Source organism: Sinohyriopsis cumingii, chromosome 1 (genome assembly GCF_028554795.1).
Source record: "Sinohyriopsis cumingii isolate HCF-2022 chromosome 1, ASM2855479v2, whole genome shotgun sequence".
Lineage (NCBI taxonomy): Eukaryota > Metazoa > Mollusca > Bivalvia > Unionida > Unionidae > Sinohyriopsis > Sinohyriopsis cumingii.
Genome location: NC_142961.1, coordinates 191,042,726 through 191,068,929, shown reverse-complemented (window position 1 = coordinate 191,068,929; position 26,204 = coordinate 191,042,726). Strand labels below are relative to the sequence as shown.

At 35.3% G+C, this 26,204-nt stretch overlaps 1 protein-coding gene across 6 annotated transcripts in view; it reads left to right on the top strand.

Moving 5' to 3' along the window:
• The window catches only part of LOC149808579 (endoplasmic reticulum metallopeptidase 1-like), a 78,365-nt gene that overhangs the window by 27,592 nt on the left and 24,569 nt on the right, over positions 1–26,204 (top strand). For all 6 annotated transcript variants that reach the window (XM_089979511.1, XM_089979504.1, XM_089979538.1 and 3 more), the window contains exons 7-12: positions 1,827–2,062; positions 7,479–7,659; positions 13,484–13,674; positions 15,750–15,905; positions 16,886–17,091; positions 19,292–19,404. In XM_089979511.1, coding sequence (XP_089835637.1) covers positions 1,827–2,062; positions 7,479–7,659; positions 13,484–13,674; positions 15,750–15,905; positions 16,886–17,091; positions 19,292–19,404 — 1,083 coding nt within the window. The remainder of the gene's footprint in view (positions 1–1,826; positions 2,063–7,478; positions 7,660–13,483; positions 13,675–15,749; positions 15,906–16,885; positions 17,092–19,291; positions 19,405–26,204) is intronic.

Here is a 26,204-nt window from a genome sequence, read left to right as displayed (position 1 = left end):
GTTATCATTGAATGTCTCAATGTTAACTTTGGTAAATAATGGTAATAAATGGTAAGATACTCCTTGCAGTGTTTCATTAAAAAGCCAGTATAGCAGTCTAGAAAATTTATTCATCCTCAAAGTCAGGAATATTGAGGGATAAAAACTGAAAGTCATCTCTTTGAATGAGTCAAACAGTTGTTTCTGATTGGTTGAATGGTAATGATGTCATAATATTAAAATTATGGATAAAATAATTACGATAGTATCTACATTCACATATATCAGATTTACCTCAGGCAGTCTATATAAATCCAGCCTTTACCATATAATATTTGGGCAATACCAACTTATGTGAGAGGCACAATTTGTTACCAGTTGGAAGGGGAGGTAATTATTAGAAGTTATTTCCCTTTTGACACTTAGAGTGTCTTTGTAAAATAGTTGATTTCAGAGGCTGTATTGGTTTTTAGCTCACAGGCTAGTAAGGCCAAGTGAGCTTATGGCATGGCCCAATGTCAGTTATACTTTGTCCATTTTGTGTATGTCAAGAGTTTCTATTTTAAATGTCGCAGAATCCACTGGACCACTTTAGACCAAATTTGGCACATTTCATCTTTGCATGGAGGGCTTTCAAACATTTACAAAATGTTACTGATCTAGCGTCGGATATGGCCACTGTGACTAAAAACTGACAAAATGTAAATGACTTCATATCTGGCTACCAATAGAAAGCCACTTTTACTAAAAAAACAGCAAAAATACCTAAAACCTTTTTGCCAAAATCACTAAATATAATTTGACCAAACATAATAAAAAGCATCCTGATATGAAGACCTTTTGAAATTTGTGCATGATGCACATCTGCTGCCAAATATGTCTACCACATAATTTTTAAAAAAACAAACTTTAAATGACTTTTTAGTAACTGCTGAACAGAATTTGTTCATATTTCACAAGTATCCTTGCATGATGACCTTTCAAATTTGTTCAAAAGTGATGCTGATCTGTCATCATGTATGGCAAATGTTCCAAAATATAGAACATTTAAACAACTTCTTGTGAAACTATTTTAAAATATTTGACCAAACTTGACAAAGCATCCTGGCTTCAAAGGTTTTCAAGTTTATGCAACTGATGTAGATCTACTTTTAAACATGGTTGCCATTGCTAAAAGTGGGGAAAAAAAACTGATAAAATTTGACAGAAAGCCTCTGAATATTAGAGGACTTTTAATTTCGTACAGATGATGCTGATCTACCATCTAATATGGCCACTGTTGATAATAACTGAAAAATATTAATGTGACTTCTGAGAATTTCTTAAAAAACAGTATTTGACCAAACTTTAAAGAAAGCAGCCTGCCATCAGATATGTTTACTAAACATAGAAAACCCTTTGACAAGTCCTCCAAAAAAGTATATTTAACAAACTTTAATCAAATTTGACAGAAAATATTCTGGATTGAACATGTTTGAGTTGATACTGTTCCACAATCAAATATGGCTGCAGTTAGTAAGGTAGAAAAACAATTGCACAACTTTATAAAAAAAACTGTTGGACAGAATTTGGCCATCTTTGACACAAAGCACCATGGCATATAAGCCTTTCTTGGACAACTGATTCTGACATACCATCAAATATGGATAAAGATACAAAAACTAGAGAAACCTTGAAACAGTTATTTTCATAACATATGCAATCCACAGTATTGTAAGAAATTTCAACCAAAAGCATTCTACAGAGCTAGATAGGTTCACTGTATCTTAATAACATCCATTAAGTATTGTGAGGTAAATATCTTTTCATTGGTATACATTAATTTTACTAATATTACTTTCCTGTAGGATCCCACAGAAATGGCTACATCAGAGATATGGGAACTGTCATACTTGTTTTTCTCATGACCTGGATTGCCATTTTTGTTGCATGCCTGTCCATGGCCATGTTCATGATGCTTATTCAACGTCCAATGACCTGGTTTACATACAGAGTCAATATGCTACCAGTATACGTATTCCCAGGATTTATAGTTGCCCTGTATTTCCAGGAATTTTTGAGAACAAGAATAAAACTGTTTCATGTGAGTACAGATGGAGATAGATAGATAGATAGGTAGATAGATAGAGAGAGAGAGAGAGATAGAGACAGACAGACAGACAGACACAGACAGACGGATAGATAGATAAATAGATAAAGAATGGATTGGTAATCGAATGCTGGCTTTTACTTTGCATGCATTAAAAGAGGAAGCTCTCAGAAATTATTTTAGGTCAACTGGACTATAAGGTAAAGTGAATTTATGGTATGTACCTACATCCACTTCTGTTGTGAGTCATCCATCCGTCCATTGCCATAACAGTATTTGCTTTTTGCAGCTTTATTTTCAAAACCTGCTTACCTTGTGGTTACTCCTGATGTTCAGGGTACATGAACCTGATCATAATTTAGAAACTGTTCATAACCCCACTTGTAAAGTATATTGTTGCAAGTGAATTGGATTATGGGTCTTGGGTCTGTCCACTACAGCTCCTTGGGCCCAGCCTCAAAATCTCACCTTGGAAACTATTAAGATCTCAGCCCTGAACCCACATATATACTTTTTCAAAATAAGTACAATAATAACACTATATAGGACAGAAAACTGCCAGGCAGATGTCTTCCAAAATCAGGCATCAGTTATGACTAGTTTCTTCTTCTGGTTACAGTACAGCTCATGTATATTTTTTGAATCCCATGCAGTGCGGTGGTGGTGGAGAAAGAGTAGCAAGGATTAAGAATAAACCCATCTCTCCTACAATCCAGATGGAGTTGCCACAGTGGCTCACAGAGAATTGCTCTACACACCATGCTTTCTTGTGGAGTTGTTGAGGATGACCACCACAAAGTTTATGTGGTTTCTATCAAATATTCATGGTTTACTGTGTATGACCCCTGCAAGCATGCTTGTTAGTATGCTGAGAGAGAGAGAGAGAGAGAGAGAGAGAGAGAGAGATGCCAGTTTATCTACATTGTTAGTTATCAGATGATTATACACATTTCCTAGTTCTAATGAAGACTATACAATAGATATGATGCCAAACATAATTTTAAACAATATTAACATAGTTGCAATGCCTTGAAAACTGTACTAATATTACAGTACTTTTTTCATTTACAAAAGGCTGATTAACACCTCTTGCAACAAGTTTATACCTTTACTTTATTCAAAGAAATCTTAACAAACTTATGCACAGACTTTACAAGACCCTGTTGATATTCTCTTGAACAGTGCAAAGTTATCCTACTGTTTAAATATGAAAAGTAATCCTCTTAGGTATGTACATTTAAATTCCCACTTCTTTTTACCCCTCCCCCCAAAAAACCCCACTTAATTCTTATGCTTAAATGCGAAGAATGTGTTTAGTCCTTTAAAAGTAATGACCCCAGACTTGAGGCTGAATATACATGTATAAAGCTACAAACATTAGTTCAGTTCTGTCTACATTTATACTGTATGGGATGGGTCATTTAATTTATGGTTCTTTCCAACTGGGGCATTTTTTTATTCTTTCATTCAACACAAGATAAAATAGTTTCAAATAATATAACCCTTTGGAAACTTAAATGGTCTCTTGAGCAGATGTTTTACAGTAATAAAGATAGTGAGCATTGTAAACACTGTTATAAAACTAGCTTTAGAAGACAATGTCAATTTCAGTATGGGAAAAGTGCATTTCTAACATGAAGCCATCTGACTTGTCGTGTTTTAGTTTACAGCTCAAATTATGGTTCCATCAATAACAGAGGAAGTTTGGTAATTGTCTCTAAATAATCTGATCACAGCATATTGTTGAAATAAATAATAATGTTTAAAATTGTCAAATCTTAAATGTTCAACAAATTCAAGGCATTCTGCATGGTTGTATCCACATGTGTCCTATTATTTGATCGGTCTTGTAAGGAAAAAGATAGAAACCAAATTTAAGCATGATAGAAAAAAAGTATTCACTTATTTGGAAATGATGCATCAATAACCTAATCATAATATGAATCTAAGATGTTTAATTATTTCAGTGCAGTTTCCTGTTTGTGACTATTGGAGTGTTTGGCTATTGAGACAAAAATAAAATAAAATAGAATAAAAATAAAACAAGCAAACCAATTTCTTTCAATAGATATTAGCTGATTTCTTTATTTGTAATACTGCTTTGCACCTAAAATGGATTCAGTGGAAGTCTTGGGATTGGTTTCTCATCTACTCTCTCTCTCTCGATTGATCGATCAATAAAATGACAGGTGTCAAATTTACGTCAAATTTACATTTCTCTAACATGACTTTGTGCAAATAAAAGACCTAGCAGTAGCAGTAACACCAAGTTTACTCGAAACATATATCTCAAATGGTTTAGTGCTTTCTTCTGCTTATTACTGAATCCTCTACTTACCATGAAACAAAAACTTCAGAAAGTGCTAATGGACATATTTCGAGTAGATTTGGCACAATGAATCTTACGTTTTTAAAAATCTCTCAATACTGTTATTGAAAGGTACAAATGCATTCATTTCCTTATTTCTGTTGCAGTTTGCACAATATGCTTTGTTAAGTATTATATGAAATTGAGTATTATTGCACACTGCAGTGAAAAGAACGATATCGAATGATAGACGTCAGACAATTTACAACAAAATGACATTCATATTTGACTGATATGAAACAATATTGCACAAGTTCTGATAGTTACCCCATGCACAAACATGGCCAGATCAGGTCAAGTGTTGGGGGCATCCAAAATTTCAAAAGTGCCCCAACTTTCCTCAAAAGGGCACCAAAGTGAAAGTTTATGTGTCTGTTACTCAGAGTGTGCATAATACCAAATAAACATGTACAAAAATAAAACAATAGTTAAATTTCAAGCGACAAGTGGCTGTACATTTCTGTATGTGTACGTTTTGTTGTTTTTCAGTGGAAAGGGGAGGGTCCGACCCTGATGAGTTCTCAGTCATATCTTGTACTATTTCTTCTGACATCCAATCATAGGATTATAGAGGTGTGATTGAAACTTGAGATTTGTATTTTAAAATTCCTTTTCTTATTTGAAATAATTTATCTTCTGATGAATGTAATAACAAAAAAATATCCCAGGCAGAAAGAACAACCTGGTTCCATAAATTAAATGGCCAGTCCCTTGCAGTTCACATTGGTTCATGAGAAAGCCTGCTAGTAGCTTCTCGTGGGTAGGTGGTTCTTCCCAGGGTTTTCCATGGTTCTTCCTCCACCAATTATACTGGCCGCCATGTATAGCCTATCTTGTGCTGAAAAATGGCGTTAAACCCTACAACAACAACAACAACAACAACAACAACCTTGCAGTTCAGGTGTAGTTAAAATTGAACAAGTATGTATATTCAGCCTCGTGACTGGGTCATTATAAGATTTTTAAATTCAGAATGTGCTCATTTTTGTTGTTTTGTTTTTTTAAAAACAAAATTGGCTGTCAACTGGAATTTAATTGTCTAAACCTTAGGGTGCACAAGTTGGTTCAGATTTCTTTGAATAAAGTAAAAGTGTAAACATATTACAAAATAAGTTGATCAACCTTCTCTTAATTTACAGAATAGACAAGACATTTTTTTTAAAAATTGTTTAATTAAGATCACTTGATTATTGAAATGGTATCTGATTGTAAATCACACATAACTTTTTGGTCATTCCTTGGATGGTCATCATTCATCGACTATTCAAATTTCAATCAGTAAAACTTACGTTGAATTGACTGGGGCATAGTTTGAAGTACATGTATTGCGTGCAAAGCAACAAGTCATTCCTATGATAGAAACTCACCTTTCCCAAGCTTAAGTTGAAATCTTCTTCAGATGCTAGCATTCTGTAACATTGTTTACTGTCACAGAATAAGGCAAGAAATAATTTGGTTTTGCCTTAGAACGATTTGATCATTTTTGTTGTACCTGCATACAACGTTACCTAGGGTGGATAATTGTTTTTCTAGGTACACAACTGAACTAGTATGTATCTTGTGCTTGTGGCGAGATACACTAAAAGCACAGTATGCACAGGTATTCTACCCTTACCAGTACTCACTCTCCTGTAGATTTAAGGCAAGTTTGTTTTCTAACTGACACACTGGTCTTTGGATCATGTCAAGGAGTGAACATTCTCCACTTATGTTCTCCAGCCATAGTGCTCTCTGTACCTGTCAGTACCTGTCTGTGTGTATGTCTATACATATGTCTGTGTGCATGGTGGATCCTTGAAGGGTGGGCGTGGCCCATACAAGTGTGCCAACCCAATTTAGGAGAACTGTGTGCTGTTGGTTCATATGTGTGTGCAGGTATATCAGCCTGTCTGTTTGTCTGTCAGTGTGTCTATATGGATATGGAAGATGATGTAACCATCAAGGCCATATGAAGACAAAACTGTTAATTTGCAAACTTGTGCACATGGTGGATCCATGAAGGGTGTGTGCAGCCGATACAAGTGTGGGCCAACCCAAGAGTTCGGGAGAACTGTGTGGTTTGTCAGTGGACATATTTGCAAGTTTTACAAATATTTATGAATCATATGGCTGTACAAATGACTTAGTCGTGTTTGTTTCAATTGATTGTTGTTTCAGTTGAGTACAATTGAGTCATTTTGATTATATGAGTTTATATGAATCTCACTTTCATCACAGGAGATTATTTGAATCTTATTTTTATTCCTTGAGATTATTTGAATCTCACTTTCATTACATGAGATTACATATGATTATTTGAATCTTATTTTCATTCCATAAGATTATTTGAAGCTCACATTCATTACATGAGATTACATAAGATTATTTGAATCTTAAAACCATTACATGAGATTATACAAATCTTACCATCATACATTTGAATATATGAATCATTTTTTGTTTTCCTATTTGTGAATGTATGGATAAAGTAATTGAATGACTGTACGTTTAGAGCATGAAAGAATCACTGTATTTATAGTATATATATATATATATATATATATATATATATATATATATATATATATATATATATATATATATATATATATATATATATATATATGTTATTAATTCATATCATAAACTTCCATCTTTCATCACATTGTGTTGTGTTGTCATTTGATCCAAGCATCCATTCAGGTCTATCCTGTTACATTTACAATGCCTTGATTTCTGCTGAACATCAGCTGAAGCCAAGTCTTTATTAGGGAGAGACCATTTATGTTTGTAAAGGGTGGGGTGGGGTAAATGCTTCAAAACTATTGTCTTGTTCTGATTTGTGGTATAAAAAAAGAACACTTTGCCATTCCTTGCTTTACCTGAAACAAATTTGTCTTGTGATGAATGAAATAAACAAAATACCACAGTTAGAAATAATAATTAACAACCTTGGACTACCTGAATGGCAGCTATCAACAAACATTCGAGGTATGATCCTTAGGATTGGCCTCAACCGCTGTGAATCATAGATATGACTTCATTCATTTCTTTTTGTTACAGAGACATGACCCGTGGTTGGTGGAGACCCTGTTCTTTGAAGGCAACTTGCTCATATGGAGCTTCTTAACATTACTGCTTACCATTAACAGACTAGGTTCGGCCTACATGCCTCTATTACACCTTCTGGGTCCTTTTATTCTCAGAGATCAAACTGCCAAGTTTTTAAAAGTAAACTGGAAAGGTATGGTCAGAGGAAAAATGTGTGTAAATGTTAATGAAGATTTATTTACATTTGCTTCGATTTTGGTATGATATGCTGTCCTTGTTACCAAAATGAATTTCAGATATCACCATCTTGCAGGCAGGTGGTTTATTTTAATTATCCAGAAAAGCAACGAAAGATCCAACTCAGATGATTGATAGAAACCTTCATATGCATCAGTGTAGAATAAAGAAATTTCTGAGCCTGAGGGTGGAATTTTTCTTTCCGACATGGATGCATAATGAAAGACTATTTTTCCACAGAAACTGAGAATTGAAGTCAGGATGGTGTATAGTGAGTACTGATGGATCTTTAAAACAAATGAACTGATGTAGCTTTAAAACAAGCAACATCTGTTGAAATGTTCTTCACCAGCTGGAAGTGCATCCAACTTGTCTTTTCAGTCAGTTGTGTCATCACTTGGAGGTGTTTTAACCCCTTATTGCCTGTCCTCCTGATTATCATTGCATTTCCACAGCTTATGTTTACCATGGATTGATGGATTTTAGCTTTATTTGGCAGGCAGTTTATATTGGTCAGGCTATGAATGATTTTGATTTTGATTTTGGGATGCCATTTGTGGAAGTTGTGTCCACTGATTTTCATTTTTGGGATGCCATTTGTGGAAGTTGTGTCCCCTGATTTTCATTTTTGGGATGCCATTTGTGGAAGTTGTGTCCCCTGATTTTCATTTTTGGATGCCTCTTGTGGAAGTTGTGTCCCCTGATTATCCATCCTTCTGACTTTGCTTTTCTCAGTTTAACTTTATCAAGGATTGTTGGAATTCAACCAGATTAAGTGTGTAGATTTATGTTGATCAAACCCTTAATGAGCTTGATTTTTAGCTTAATGCCCTTATGGTTCTTGATTGACAATCCACGTAACATTGGTATCTGCAGCATAAATTTCCAATGTTTACCTGGAATTCAACCAAATTTGTTATGCTACATTATTATGGTGACACCTTGAATGAGTTCTGTTTCCAGTGCTGTGTGCCCTCCTTGCCTTGGTTTCTGCATTATTGCTGGATATGCAGTGCTAAAGTGATGAAACCTCAAATAAGTTAGATGTTGAATGTTGCACAGCCTCATTTACATGAGATATTGTCTCTGATTTACCGTTCTCCTAAGCTATGGTTCTCTTAACATAGTATTTGTAGAATTATTTCAGAAATGGTTTCGAATTTTAACAAACTTTGTCATGCACTTTTCTGTTGGTAAGACCCTTGTATGAATCTTGTTTCAAGCATATTACATCATTTCTAGAGTTACAGCCCCTGATTGCCTTTCCTCTTGAATTTGGTTTCTACAACAGTACTTTACCAAGAGCTGTTGGACTTCAATCAAGTCTGGCATGAAACTTTATGTTCATCAGGTCTAGAAGCAGTTTAATTTAAGTGTTCCACATTATAATTAGGAAGAGTTATGGCTCTTAGTTGTCTGTCTTTCTGACTTTGGCTTCTGCAGCACTACATTACTAAGGACTGTTGGATCTCTAAAGATTTGATATGCTTTGTTATATAGACAAGAGCCTGAATGAACTTAACATTCAGCATTTCACATCATCATATAGAAGAGTTATAGCCCTTGATTACCCATCCTGCTAACTTTGGTTATCATAGTTTGACATAATAATAATAATAATGAGGACTTTGTATAGCGCCTGATCTTTAGATGCTCTAAGCGCTTTACAACATTAGACAACACCTATAAGATAAAAAACATATAATAATATTATTACAGAAACAAACACCATGAAATTAGAAAAAACATTAAAAAATAAAAAACATGCTGAGAATATTTCAGGTAGGAAACATTATTAGGTCTTTAAGTTTGTTCTTGCAGTCGAAATAAGTGAGTTTTGAGAGCCTTCTTGAATGTGATCACTGTGTCTTTGTGTCTAAGTTCAGTGGGCAATTCATTCCATGTTGCTGGGCCTTGGTATGCAAAAGAACGCTGTCCATATGACTTTGTTTTCATAGTGGGAATAATAAGTATATGGTTGTCAGAAGAGGAGCGTAAGTATCTTGCTGGTGTGTACACATGGGTGAGATTGGATAGGTATGTTGGACTAGAGTCCGTCAGTGAAACGTAGCACAGAGAACAAATTTTGTGTTTGATTCTGGATTGAATGGATAACCAGTGTAGGGTACAGAGCAGCGGGGAGGTGTGCTCTGATTGTGGTACTCTCAGTATGATCCGAGCAGCTGTGTTTTGAACTTTTTGAAGTTTCTGGAGTAGATATTGAGATGAACCAAACAGAATTGAGTTACAATAGTCCAGTCTTGAAAGTACTAATGAACACACGTTTTAGTGGCATCACCTGAATGATATTTGCAAATTGAGCTGATGCGTCTCAGCTCAAGATGTGCAGCCTTGCATATGTTCATGACATCCTGGTGCAATGTGAGAGTACTGTCCAGAGTAACACCTAGGTTTCATACTGATTGTGTGAATTTAATGTTGGCATTTCTGATATTTATTGTTTGAGGTAAAGGATGTGAATGAGAAAGTCTTTGTGTTGTGATCAGAATGGCCTCAGTTTTATCATCATTCATCTGCTGCTTGTTACATGTCATCCATGATTTCTAATCAGAAATGGACCTCTCTACACCTTGGATGGTAGCATCAACTTCAGTTGGGTGGCTAGATTTGTATATTTGGGTGTCATCAGTGTACAATTGGTGAGACACTGGATGATGATCTATGACACTTGAGAGTGGCTGATGAGTGTACAGAATGAAGAGAACAGGTCCAAGAACAGACCCCTGTCGAACACCACAATATAGATCAACTGGGCTGGAATGTATTCCATTTGCAGATACAATTTTTGTCTTGTTGACCAAGTAGGACTTGAACCACAGTAAGGCTGTATCATGAATGCCAAATACATGCTGGAGACGGTGAAGTAATATATCATGGTCTATTGTGTCAAATGCTGCAGACAAATCAAGGAGGGTGAGGACTGTAATCTTTCTGCTATCCAACGCAGAGAGAATGTCATTAACTACTTTTAGAAGAGTAGTTTCAGTACTGTGACAAGGGCGATATGCAGATTGTACATTGCTAAAAAGACTGTTTGAATTTAGATGAGATACAAGCTGGGATAGAACAACCTTTTCTAAGATTTTTTATATGAATGGGAGATTAGAAACTGGGCTGTAATTCTTTAAATCGTTATGGTCTAGTGTTGGTTTCTTCAGCAGAGGCTTTACAGCGGCAGTTTTGAAAAATGATGGGAATTCCCTGGATGAGAGAGAGGTATTAATAACATCAGTTAATGAAGGCAATACTGGATCTAAGCACTCAAGCAGCAGTGATGTTGGAATTGGATCAAGTTCACATGACTTTGGTGCACTCTTCATCAGGATTGTACGTACAAAATCCACAGAGACAGGTTCAAACGCTGCTAATAGTTGCCGCTCAAATTCTGTATCCCAACTGTATGGTGACGACGAGTTAATTGGAATTGTGGTGTCAAGCTTATCTCTAATGGTTTGTACTTTGTCACGGAAGAAATTTGCAAACATGTCCGGAAGGATGACTAGAGAGAAGGTAGTTGGAAGTGGTGTTGATTTGTTCCTTGACATTAGCTTGTTAGTAATCTCGAAGAGCCCTTTGCAGCTGGAACTTTCCATGATCTTAGTAGTGTAGTGGGCTGATTTCACTGCATGGACTACATTTGTGACATTCTTCTTAGTGACTTCATAGATTTGCTTATGAATAGTGAGTCTTGTGGAAAGCCAGAGCCTCTCAGCTTTACGGCGGTCTCTTTTAACAGTGCGAAGCTGGTCCCTAACACTGCTATACCATGGAGAACACTTTTGAATTGATACTCTGCACTTGGTAGCTGGTGCATGTTTGTCAAGCAATGAATGCAGACATTTATCGAGTTGTTCTGTGGTAGGAGGTAAGCAAGTTGTTAGGTTAGCTTGGATGTTGTGCATTAGTTTGGTTCTATTTATCATACGGAGGTTTCTCTTAGTAGTAGATAAAGGTAGAGGGTTAGGGACTGATATGTCAAAATGGCATCTAATGCAGAGGTGATCTGATGCAAGGTCATGGGATACCAGGGAGGACAGTAGAATGTTATCATCAGGTCTATGAATAATCCAGTCTAAACTGTGACCATGTTTATGGGTGGGTTGGTTAACTGACTGTTTGAGGTTGAAAACATTAATGGAATCTATGAGTTTTGATGTATTTGAGTTTCCGGGACAGTCAAAGAGAAAGTTGAAATCGCCAAGAATAATCAGGTTCCCACCTATCGAATTTCCATAGTCCAGGAGATTCGGAAACTGCTTCAAAAAGAGAGAGTTAGCCAGTTTGTTTTTTCTACTAGGAGGAGGGTGGTATAGGCAGAAAAAATGGACTGACCTTTTCTCCAGTGTGAGTGTGGTTTGGACTAGTTCAAACGATGTGTGGTCGAAATTGAATGTTGATCATACAGTGGCATACAGTGGTATGGGATGATGGATTGTTATAGTATGATACAGTGGCATATTATGATACAGTGGTATCTGATGATACAGTAGTATATGATGATTCAATAGTATATGATGATACATTAGCATACAGTGGTATGGGATGATGGATTGGTATATAATGGTACAGTGGCATATGATGATACAGTGGCATATAATAATACAGTGGCATATGATGATACAGGGGTATATGATGATACAGGGGTATATGATGATACAGTGGCATATGATGATACAGTGGTATCTGATGATTCAGTAGTATATGATGATTCAGTAGTATATGATGATACATTGGCATACAGTGGTATGGGATGATGAATTGGTATATAATAATACAGTGGCATATAATGATACAGTGGTATATGATGATACAGTGGTATATAATGATACAGTGGTATCTGATCATACAGTGGTATATGATGATTCAGTATATGATGATACATTGGCATACAGTGGTATGGGATGATGTATTGGTATATAATGATACAGTGGCATATAATGATACAATAGTATATGATGATACAGTGGTATATAATGATACAGTGGTTTATGATGATACAGTGGTATATCATGATACAGTGGTATATCATGATACAGTGGTATATGATGATTCAGTAGTATATGATGATACATTGGCATTCAGTGGTATGGGATGATGTATTGGTATATAATGATACAGTGGCATATAATGATACAGTAGTATATAATGATACAGTGGTATATCATGATACAGTGGTATCTGATGATACAGTAGTATATGATGATTCAGTAGTATATGATGATACATTAGCATACAGTGGTATGGGATGATGGATTGGTATATAATGGTACAGTGGCATATGATGATACAGTGGCATATGATAATACAGTGGCATATGATGATACAGGGGTATATGATGATACAGTGGCATATGATGATACAGTGGTATCTGATTATACAGTGGTATATGATGATTCAGTAGTATATGATGATACATTGGCATACAGTGGTATGGAATGATGTATTGGTATATAATGATACAGTGGCATATAATGATACAGTAGTATATAATGATACAGTGGCATATAATGATACAGTGTTATATGATGATACAGTGGTATGTCATGATACAGTGGTATATCATAATACAGTGGTATATAATGATACAGTGGTATATGATGATACAGTGGTATCTTATGATACAGTGGTATATGATGATACAGTGGTATATGATGATACAGTGGTATATGACGATACAGTGGTATATAATGATACTGTGGTGTATGATGATACACCCTATTGTGAATGATCAATAAAATATATGTAATTCTGTATTTCAGAGAATCACTATTTCTTCCTTCTACTGCATCTTGCTTCTGTGTCCTTGCCAGTGTTGATGATCCTGTACTCCATACACTGTATGCTTCTGCTGTTTATACCCATCATGGGAAGGTCTGGGACTGAGGTCAACCCAGATATATTTATCGCTGGAGTTTCAGCATTTACTATAGTAGTTATCACTAGCTATATGGTGAGTGAATTGTGTGGTACTTACTAATCAAGACATTTCTTACATAAAAATCTGTGAACACTCCTGTCACTTTTTAAGTATTATTTAAATTGCTTCTTTAATCCAAATTGTGAATTATTAGGCTTGACTGTAACTTTTGTTTTTAACTCCTTGCATGTTTTTTTTTTCATTACTGGGGAAAATATAAAATTGCATAGACCAATTTTTACAGACATTTGTTTTTTTTCTTCATTTCTTCACCACTTACATTTATTAATCTATACTGTAAACCAGAGTTTATGGAGTAAGAAGGAACTAAAATATATTTCATTCACAGATCAGCTTTAATTGTGATTTTTTTTTAATTTAAAAAAATGTTAAAAATAATGTGTAGCTGAATTGTATCCTGTCCTGTTTATAACTGAAGTGTGATTTTGATGGGCACACATTTGAGGCATACAGTTCCAACCCAAAACATTAAATATATTGCAAAGGTAAAAAGATAATTATAATCTCATATTTCTTGTAAGAACTTGTTTAGAAAATTAAAAAAAAAAAAATATATATATATATATATATATATATAGACGTCACAGTTACTAATGATCTGTAATGGAATTGTTACATTTAAGAAATAATAACCAAAAGCAAATTGTTCTTTGACTCTCTTAAAATTTACTTATCATCCTGCACACAAAATATGAAAGAATTAACTTTCTGATATTTAGTTAAGCCTATTTTGTAATATCCTTGTACAGTTTGGGATAATTCATCCAATTATTATCACACACCAGGAAGTATGACATTAATATTGAGCCTCAAACTTGGTAAATTGGAAAATAGATAAGTAACTTTTTTTTACAAAGGTTTAAAAGATACTGCAAATATCCCTGCAACAGTTTAATCAAATGAATACAAATTCTGCCATCAAATCAGCACCTACAAGATAACCATTACTTAAATGGATAACCACAACTTTTATTTCTTTCCCCAAAAACCATGAAAGATTGGAATTTTATCCACAACTATTAATCACAAAAATTGAAAAATCTTAAAAAGATGAGATAGACCCATGTCTGTAGGGTCAAATTTTTCTGAAACATTTGTTGTTGCTGTTTCATGATGCATTAATCTCATTATGGTTTATCATTGAACTAATGAAACTCACACATGTCTAAGTATATGTTTTGGACCAATTAAGGTTTATAAACATTCATCCTAAACGGACAGTGAACGCATTAAGGACAACCATTTTGTTTTTAGATTATAATCAGAATGAGATATGAAATATCTGTGATCCACAGACCTACCAAAAGTACTTGCAGAGCAAATCGTTAGAGTAAATTTTTACCTTAACAAAGATAATTAAAAAGAAATATTTCAATATTTGTGAATAAAATGGTTGGGCATGAAAGAAATAGCCATCTTTCCCATGAAAATGTACAGGTTTTTCACTAGTATACTGTGTATTATCATAACTATCATTTATGCTTGCTTATAAGATGAGTCCAACTGCAAACTGCACAGACCGAGATCTGCCGTAGCATAATGAGCTGGCAGATCTGGGTCTGTGCAGTTTGTTTAGAGTATTCAGTAGAAGAAACAACATAGACTTGGATCTGCAGTGTCATTATGCAATGGCAGATCAGGATGTCTTTTGTTTGCAGTATGACTCGACTTATAAGTGAGTATATATTGTATCTGTATGCCCATAGTGTTAATTGTATGGCCGTTGTATTAAGCTACCTGCTAAACATTTTGCCATCATAGCTTCATTTTACTTTTCTGGATTGTGCATGTGCATTTTGCTAAATTTATGTACTTTAATGTATTTTACAAATGATTTGCTATATAATGCTGGAAAATTTAGCATTCTCAAAAAGCTACAAGAGCTTCAAATGTCAGCTTGCATTTTCTGCAGTTAACTTGCATGTTCGGAGTATACAAACAGTAACTTTGAACCCAGAATTAAGGAAGCAGTGAACAATCTTAATATTCATATACAGAATTAAGTTGTGAAAGTTTGATATGGTTCTTTATTTCATAATTATTTTTCATGCTTTTGTTTTTTATTTGTTTTTTTTTCCCTATTGCAGTTTGGATTAGTCTATATCTCGAAGAATATTGGCAGATTTATCAAGTGCTTGATATTTGTGACGGTTGTTTGGAATGCTGTGATTATTTTTACCTCACAAGGTTTTCCATTCAGTGGAAATCCAGATTCTCCATCACCTCAACGTGTTTTATCATTGGTATGATTGCCTCTATGTTTTCTTACAGCTAAGTTAACCTATTGACTATATTCCGCTTTCTTATTGGCATTTCAGAATTTTATAAAATAAAATAATTTCTTTGAAAATTTCTTTAACATCAGTGTTGAGTACCTGCTAAAATTTCTGCTAACTTGGGCAAAAAATAGAAATGTATGGCGAGTCACATTTTGTACATTTTATATGAGTGATGAATGCCAGGTATCAGAGTTCAGTCAGTACAGACTCAAACAGATGTTAATTGCACATTTCTGTCACAAGACTTGCAGTACAATTGGTCGGGGTCAGTCAGTTCATTAATGGATTTTGAGGGTGTGCATGGTAGGGGTGGTTCAGTCATACCACATTTTAGTCAAAATGGTGCACATTTTCATTAAAGACTTGGAAGTTGTCCATTTTAAGAAAACTGAAATGCACACTTCTCTAAATTGAACCTTTCAAGAAAAAATTATGGATCCACCCATGTGCCAAAATTACTGATAATTTGTAATTAACAATAGTTGTTGCTAAGTCAATTAATGTAGACTTTAATATGGTTGAAAACTCGATATACCCATTTATGAAAGAGTACAGTGCTTATGGACGTTTATTTCCATTATGGTTCCTAAATAACCATGACCAAAACATTTAATGTTCAAAATTATACTGCATGCTTGATTTTTAGTCACTTTAATTATGTAATTGCATCCATATTTATTCACTGTACAGTGGTCTCGTTTGTGAAAGATGCATCACTGGATTAGCTAGAAGACCAGCTTATCATGCTCTAGAGTAGTGCATGGTTACCATATTTTTCCCATACAGAAGTTATGGCCTTGTAGTATATCACTGTAATGCTTTGCTCTAAACATATATATGGATACATCATCAGAACTACACTTATACTTTAGTGGTCGTGTGCCGCTTTTAAAGTGTTCAAAAATCAGGAAGCATTTATGAGACATCCTAATTCAATGTTTCAGCATACACATAGAAAATTCTATAATAAAGACAAGACCATTATCAGGGAAGACTCTGGAATTTGGATGCCATCTTTTGACTACACTCAGTACCGTGACATCATAGCCAGCAACCCCACTCTGAAGGCAGCAGGTCATGTGACCTGTGACCAGGGACCATACTGTGGGGTGCCTTTCCTTATACCAGTTCTTAAGTTGTTGCATGCTAAGTAAGTGGTAAGATGAAAGGGAGATAATCAGGTGTGTAGTGTAGCTCTGGATATGGTCTCGTAATGAGATATAATGCAGATGCCTTCCTTGGTGCTGATTATTGCTTAATTTTAATTCCATTTTTTTGTGCTTTGTTTTGTCACATCATTTATTTACACTTGTTCTACAGGATGTTTTGTTAGCCATCACAGCTGAAATATAGTTATTATTGCTAATAAACATTAGTCCAGTAAGTTTATTGTAGAATACCTTTAAATGCATTGCTGTGTATAGAGAAGAATTTTTTAGACACGGCTTTTTCATTTGTATCATATCCATAGTAAAATTGAAGACCATAGTTAGTAGATATTAATTACCCAGTAGTGTATGTTACGCAGACTTGTAGATAATGGATACATTTTTAAAACAAATGTTATTAGATAACTTTTTTTCCAATAGCCTAACTTAGGAAGTCACCATGTTGCAATGGAAGTGATGTCAGTTACCTTCATAGCCTTCCACACATCACCATGTTCTTTTTCACGCAACAGAACTGAAGTGGTATTAAAGCTTGTGCTCAATTCAGTCTATTGTTTCCATGGCAATGTTCAAAATGGTTGTGATGCATTGTTGTTATGGGATTTGCCATACGGATACTGTATTTATTTACATGTAATTGAGTGCAAACAGTATAGATGCTGATCTACCCTCAGATAATGCACTAACACATCAGGGTTTATGTTGTTTGTTCAACTGATTACTTCTGACAAACTGCACAGACAAATATATGCCAGTGATGAATTGCCAGATTGCAATAGGACTCCACTTACAGGCAAGAAAATACAGTAATTAATCTATCACCCTCTGCATACGTATTTATTTCCACTATTGTCCCCCCAAAAATTGAAAGGAAGAATAATATATTGATACATAAATTTTTTATCCATATGTTGTTCTCTCTATCATTAATTTTGTTCAATATAAGCTTTGTCCAGTCAGTATTAAACAGTAGGCACCCTTTATTTAAGCTTATCAGTATTTGGCAGCCTGTGTATAAGCCAATCATTATTAGGCAGCCTGTGTATAAGCCAATCATTATTAGGCAGCCTGTGTATAAGCCAATCAGTATTAGCCAATCTGCATATATAGCTGTATGAAATTTGTCAATTAGATTTGGATTTGGATTTCTCTGGATTTCTAAAAATGTCAGCAGTATTGAACTTTTTATAGATGAATTTTCTCAAAGGGTAAAAGGTTCTTTGCTTAAAAATTGGTCAACAAAATCTGCATACTGTGAATCACTTTAAAGTCGTATGTATCAAATTTTGTGGTTTGGTTAAAAAAAAAGAAAAATAGCCATTTGTGCATACTTAAAATTTCATGTATTTGTTAATTGGAAAAATGCAATATTGAGTGACAGTGTATATATCTCTATAATAGATTACACCAGTGTTCACTTCTGAACATTTATGAGCAAATGGATTAATCCCATCTCCATTAATAAGTTAGATATGGTAAGTTATGTATTACTAACACTTTATATAAATGTGGGGACATGAATCATAGATGTTGATACATGTATAAGCAAACAAGCTTAATTCCACTGCTATAATTTAGATTGCAGTTAGATTATTTATTGTTCTTAAAGACTGCTACCACAAACATAAAGTTCTCAGCAGCTTTAAAACAAAGCCAAAGACTGCATATCCATTTTTTAAAAAAACAGATTGTCTTTTCCATATGTAAACAGTTCTGTTGAAATTAAGTTTCATTTTCTCACCTAGCACAGTGTTGCTGACTCAGTCATCGAAGAGCAGATGCTTGAAGTAAAATTTCCTGCTGTTGTGAGCTTGTTAATTCCTAAAGTTGTCTGTAGACTATAGGCTCATATCATGTGAAAACAGAGTGTACATGACTCTCTGCCCCTTAGCACAATCAGAATGCAGTAGCTCTGTCGGATGTTTTCCAAGCACATCACTGGGAGAGGCTGCTGTCTCATTTAAGTGAACTGTTTAGTTTCGGGGAAAGTTTCAACCTCTGGATTTATCTGTCATGGCCCTGGTAATTTCTCAATTCAAAGAACATTAGGAGATAGATGCACTCTCATACATGGTCTCATAAGAATCAACATGGATGGGTGGGGGTAGCAAGTGAAGAAACCACTGCTTAACCAGTTAACTTTTGGTCTATTCCTCTAAAAAAATTATTCTCCCATTTCAGGAAGAGTCTATATATTAAAGCAGGACCACTTGAATTACCCAGGGTGACTGCAGAACTAGTGAAAACAGAAAAATTATCTGATGATACAGCGAGGTTTTTCTTTCAAGTCGAAGGTATGATAATTCAAAGCATGAACACACACACACACACACACACACACACACACATACAACCATACACACACACAACCATACACACACACACAAAACAACATCATATATATTCTTCAGAATGATGTAGAATAGAAAAAACATAATGGTTGGTCTATGAAATTTGAAATTAGTCCTAGGCATCAAATTATGTTTGGATAGTACAACATTAAGTTTAAAAGGAATTTATAATGTAGGTAGCTGTTGTCATTGAGATTCATATATAGTGTAATGCTGATGCTAATACTCTCAATTCATTATTATGGGGGGGGGCAAGATAGACCATGAATTTAAAGTCACAACAAAAGATATGAATGAAGCTTATATTGAAAGCACACACCCCCCCACCTCAAATGCCATAATAAAAGCATTACTCATTTGATCTGATACTTACAATGTTTATAGTATCAAAATTCTTGGGGGTGGGGACGGTAACAGCACTTTTAGAAGATTATTGGCTTTATCAAGCCAAGGAAATGGGAGCTAGGTGCCTTATCCAAGGACAAACAGAGGTAGCTGACCTTTGACCTTTGGATTATGAGCCCAACACTCTATCAACTGTGCAACAGCAGCTCCTGTGCTGAGAAATATATATCATTAGGAAAGACAAAGAACTAAGGAAAATTATTGATTATATTTTAATTTACACCCAACTTTTCTTTTCAAACTTGAAAGCTGTGCACTAATATAATTACTCTGTCTGATACTATAGTAATAACTGCAACATTATGGCTTGTCTCCATTACACATCAAAGCACATTTTATAACATTGATAATAATGAATATCAGTTAAACTGTATGCAGTCCAATTATGTTGGGAAACATGAGAAATGCGAAAGCATTGAAGTTCAAGAAAATAAAATGTCAGTCACGGTTTGTACTGTTTTAAAGACTTGTCCTTGAGTAGTATTTATCTATGACAATATCAAAGATAATGTTTGGATCACTATTGTTATCTATGGTTAGATACTGTTTCATTCTGAATAGATTCGTATGAAATCATTTATTGTGTTGGATTAAAACAGGAGTTGTTTAGTGAAAAAATAAAGTTTTCACCTCATTTTCAGTTCACCTGGTCATAAGATCGAGTCAGTTATGGCATGGCCCTGTGTCTATCTTTCATTGTCTGCCCATCAGCATTTTAACCCTTGCTTTAATCCAGTTTTAAGCAAAATTGTGATTCAGGTATATAGTGCCAATGTATCTGACATGTTTGAATATTAGAGAGATCTATGAATATTAAGTTTGATAACGGGCAATATTCATGCATACTGTAGTTACGATGTTGTAACCTCAACTTGATTTGTTGTGGTTGAGGCTACAAACTGATCCCATATCATATAATGGAGCAAAAAAATTGTCACTAAAGTCAGAAAAACAAATAGTGTGGAAATCTGCTACATAAGTATAATCGTGTTATGAAAGAAGTTTGGCTTATTTTGAATTTATTACGCCCTTACATGATAAAATAAATTGGCCTGGTTTCATTAACCTCACCCTCTCTGCCATGACAGATAACACAATACTCTCACCGTGACCCTTTTTCTATATAAGGCTTGCCATACCATATTTGGATATTCTATGCTATGTTATTCAAAGTTGCCAATAAACCGTATTTACTTTTAATGCACAGAATTTCTGACTCAAACCGAGCTTTATTTTTACTACAATTTGTTTACATTTCCAAATAAGGTCTCAATGTCCTTATATGGCATGCAAACAAACGAGACTGAGAATGGAATTAATCATTATTTGAACTAATTTGGCAGGTGGTCTAAACGAAAATATCATATAAAAAAACTATTTCTACAGTGATTTGCAATATTTCTGGTATTAAATAAGCAGACTACTCAATTTATTGCATTATATGCAAGGAATATGTTCAAATTGTTGATATTAGGCTTGCTCCATTGACACATATATGCTTATGTTAGTACCACATCCACGAGGTAGGAGTAGGGTTATTAATGTTAGTACTATGCATACTGATGATCAGATTTTGATAAAACTTGGAATATGAGCTTCTGATTTCAAGACCTTGGATGAGTTCGATAATGTGCTAGATCTACATTATTGGGGTGATCATGCATCTGATTGGTTGAGCTTGTTGCCTTTTGAGGTGATCTTGCATCCGATGGGCTGAGCTTGTTGCCTATTGACTCACACAGAGGTGATCTTGCATCTGACAGGTTGAGCTTGTTGCTTATTGAGATGATCTTGCATCTAATGGGCTGAGCTTGTTGTCTCTTGAGATGATCTTGCATCTCATTGGCTGAGCTTGTTGCCTATTGAGGTGATCTTGCATCTGATGGGGTGAGCTTGTTGCATATTGAGTTGATCCTGCATCTGATTGGCTGAGCTTGTTACATATTGAGATGATCTTGCATCTAATGGGCTGAGCTTGTTGCCTGTTGAGATGATCTTGCATCTGATTGACTGAGCTTGTTGCCTATTGACTGAGAGGTGATCTTGTATCTGATGGGCTGAGCTTGTTACATATTGAGGTGATCCTGTATCTGATTGGCTGAGCTTGTTACATATTGAGATGATCTTGCATCTAATGGGCTGAGCTTGTTGCCTGTTGAGATGATCTTGCATCTGATTGACTGAGCTTGTTGCCTATTGACTGAGAGGTGATCTTGTATCTGATGGGCTGAGCTTGTTACATATTGAGGTGATCCTGTATCTGATTGGCTGAGCTTGTTACATATTGAGATGATCTTGCATCTAATGGGCTGAGCTTGTTGCCTATTGAGATGACCTTGCATCTGATTGGCTGAGCTTGTTGCCTATTGACTCAGAGGTGATCTTGCATCTGATGGGCTGAGCTTGTTGCATATTGAGGTGATCCTGCATCTGATTGGCTGAGCTTGTTGCCACTCAGGAATTCATATTTTTAATCTTACTTAATCTTTTATAATTGGGATCTCATGTTTGTTTGATAATGCACTGGATCCATGCATGTTAATAAGGTAATCTGACTGAACTCATTACAACTCCAGAGCTTGTATTTCCGATCCAGTTTTAATCAGTCCTTGGACATATGCTTATGCCAAGATGTTGGACAATAAAAGTAATGAGTGAGATCCATTCAAATTAATAAAGTCAGTTTGAATTTATAGACTGAACATGTTACCACTCCTGAAGCCATAATTCAGATGTGATTTTTATCAGACTTGGAAAATGGACTTAATTAATTAATTAAGTAATTAATCAAGATCTTGGATGGGTTCAATTAGCTAGACCCATCTGTAATAATGAGGTCATTTTTTGCCTGTTTGGCTGAGTTTGTCAATACTTTGGCAACTCTTTTTCCGATAATATTTTTTTATAAAACTTGGTGAAAAAGCATACATGATCAAAATATATAATTTCTTCTTAAAACAGATCAATCAGTAATAATGCCTTAGAGTATGCCTACCACCTCACACATTCAGCCTCACACATTTGGTGGGAGCTGGACAAGAAGGACCTCCCCTAGGATTGAGGAATTGGTGCCAGATCCCATCCATACTCTGGTTACTACTTTTGCCTGTGGTAATAAACACACTGTTTTAGAAACCTTGCAAAAATCCTGTATCAGTTATTATTATTTACATGTCTGAGTGAGTTGGAGGAGTTTCCCACATAAAGGAAGTATGCTGTTTCTAATTGTTTCTCCCTTTTCTGTCTGAGATGAAGTTTTGTTAACTTTTTTAAAATGACGGCTTTATCATATGATATACATATTGGTGCCTTTTTATTATATCTGTCATGCTCGCTAGTATTTTCATTTAATAATGAGTAGTTGACGTGTTACAGGTGTGCAGTAATTGACTGGATAATACTATCATGCAGATAATTTCTGTAGACTTGTTGACTGGCATCCACTTCACTGTAAGTTTATGTGATGCTTTTCAGTCACTGATTGTAAAATATTACAGACCATGAAGGTCATGCAGGTAATTTCTAACGACATTTGTATTGTTCACTAAGCAGCATCAACTTCACATTAAGTTTATGCAAGGCTTGAATGATTTCATTTGCTCTGGTCACTAGAACATTCATTCACCTTTTATGTATTTGACCTACCATACTGTATGATTTCTGTCACTCACTGTATAATATTACCGACCAGAAAGGTTGTGCATGTAATTTTCATAGGTATTTATATTGTTCACTATCATCTACTTCACAGTAAGTTTATGTAACACTAGAATGATTTCACCTGCCCAAGTCGCCAGTATATTCATTCACATAATGTGTATTCAGCCTACGATATGATTTGTCATTCACTGCGACAGACCAGAAAGGTTGTGCATGTAATTTGTATAGGTATTTGTATTGTTCATTATCATCCATTTCATGGCAAGTTACACAATGCTTTCACCTGTAGTGGCTATTGTTTAGCTGTGTTTTCAGATTGTAAATATAATAGGCAGGATTATGTGCTGTCAGTACAAGCACTTTAAATGAGTGAGGATGTTCATACTCTATGTCTCGAATGTGTGGGGTTTGATTCAGGACATAAATGTAACATGCTAATGATGGACTTGGAATCATGGGGCTTTAGTCTTGGTTGACACAGTATACAGCAGTGTACCAGTAAAAGAAGATGATGCCATTAGTAGTGTTGCCGTTGATTCGTCATTGGTATAACATCCTGTCTATGCTTACTGTGAAATCCAGGGCAGAGCAACAGTAGTCAGTACCAGGTCAGACTTGGCCTCCTCCAATGCAGGTAGGGACTAAGGGACTATTGACAGGGACTAAGGGACTATTTACAGGGACTAAGGGACTATTTACAGGGATCTGACATCATGTATCTCAATCCTGCACTATAATACTGGCTTCAGCAATGTAGATCATATGGTCTCTACTCAGTATTGAACTCATATCGCCAATACAGTACATGTGTCACTGTACCTATGTACCATGACAGAGCCAGTTTAGTGCCTTAGTAGCCAGGTACCTTTATGGAACCAGTGTTGTCCATAACCTGTTTTTGGTTCATCATGTTTATAGATCTGTCTGGGTCCTTGCCATCATGAACCATTGTCATATGGCTTTATGGCCTGTCACAACTTACCAGTCAAGTACTTGCTACAACAATGTTATAGTCCAGTGCTGTCCATCCTGTGGCATGCGGGCCGCATGATTTTAAATGGCCCGCTAGAGCTGTAGCAGCTATATAGTTGTTGCTTTTCAGTTTTCTGTTGCGGCCCTCGGCTTCAAGAAAAACATTTTTCAGTTGCCCATGGTGTCAAAAAGGTTGGACAGCACTGTTATAGTCCCAGTATACAGTGACTCAAACTCACAAGCGAATTTGCTGACTCAAGTCTAGAAGTATCCTGATTTTGGCTCAGTCCATGGCCAGGGAGCTTAAGGTTATTAGTTTTCTCATTGCAGTCACTTTGCTCACTTAGCATGGGGTGAACTGAACTCAGTATTTTGAAATAATTTAAGAAGTAATTAAACCACTCTGAGGTAATGCTGTATGTGGAATTGAAACTTGAGAACATTTTAGTTCAGGTATAATGCATAAATCTTAAGTATACACAATTCTGTGACACTAATTTAAAATTGTTTTCAACTGCCATTTTCTAGTGAAGTTATAGAAACAAAAAATAAATTTCTTGTTTAAGTGGTGATTGATTAGATATTTTTAGCAATTTGTAATTGCAGTACTATATTCTGGGTATTTCTACCAGTTAAAATTAATTACAATGTATAGTTTCTGCTATACTTTTTGAAAATTATATATACATGTATTTGCAATAAACTGTCAACAAACAGAGTAAAACTACTGCGCCAGTGGCCTAGTGGTTAGAATGTCCACCTTGGAAGCGGGAGGTTGTAGGTTTGAACCCAGCAGAATCATACCAAAGACTTAAAAAAATGGTACTAACAGCTACCTTGCTAGGTGCTCAGTATTAAGAGGTTAGTGTTATGACTGATCAGCCTGGTGTTAGGATACTGTGACTGGGTGGGACATCATGCAGCATGTCTGCAGCATGATGCCCCAGTGTTAGACATCTCTATAAACTGCCACACTGCAGACATAGTAGCGATATGACTGAAAAATTGTTAAAGCTACCTTAAAAATCCTAATCACACACACACACACAGACACACAGAGCAAAACTAGTATATAATTAGCCTGACCTACTAAAGTATGGAGAGAAGGAAAAGACTGATAGGATACCATTCATCCTGACCTACCATCCAGACAACTCCAAAGTAGGTAAAATTATCAGGAAACACTGGCCCATCGTGGAATCATGTGATGCACTAAAGTTAATCCTCCCGAAGCAAACCTGTAGTAGCCTGCTGGAGACCAAAAAACCTCAAGGCCATACTAGTCAGGGCGAAGCTAATGCCAATCACTAACCAAGACCACCCTAGTAAATCTGGTTGAAATAAACTAGTTGAAACATAATAAATTTAAAGGCTTAATTTCGGTAGATTCTGAAATAGTCATGTAAAGGTTTGCAAACACAATGGTTTTTCTGTTTTATTTGTTTGTTTTGTCTGTATTTTGTATTTGCCTTTGAAAAAGACTCATTAAGGGTCAAAAGTGCTCAGGCTAATTAGATACTAGTTTCATTCTGTTCATTGTCAGTTGATTGCATTTTTCTTAATCAGTCCATGACGTGATCCCTTGTTGGATCCAGTGCACAAGAAAGGACTTATTCGCCATGTGATTTTTTATTCTTTTTATATATATATATATGAACAGGGTTCAGGCAATTTTGGAAAAGAATAGAAGGAAGTGAGAGCAAAGC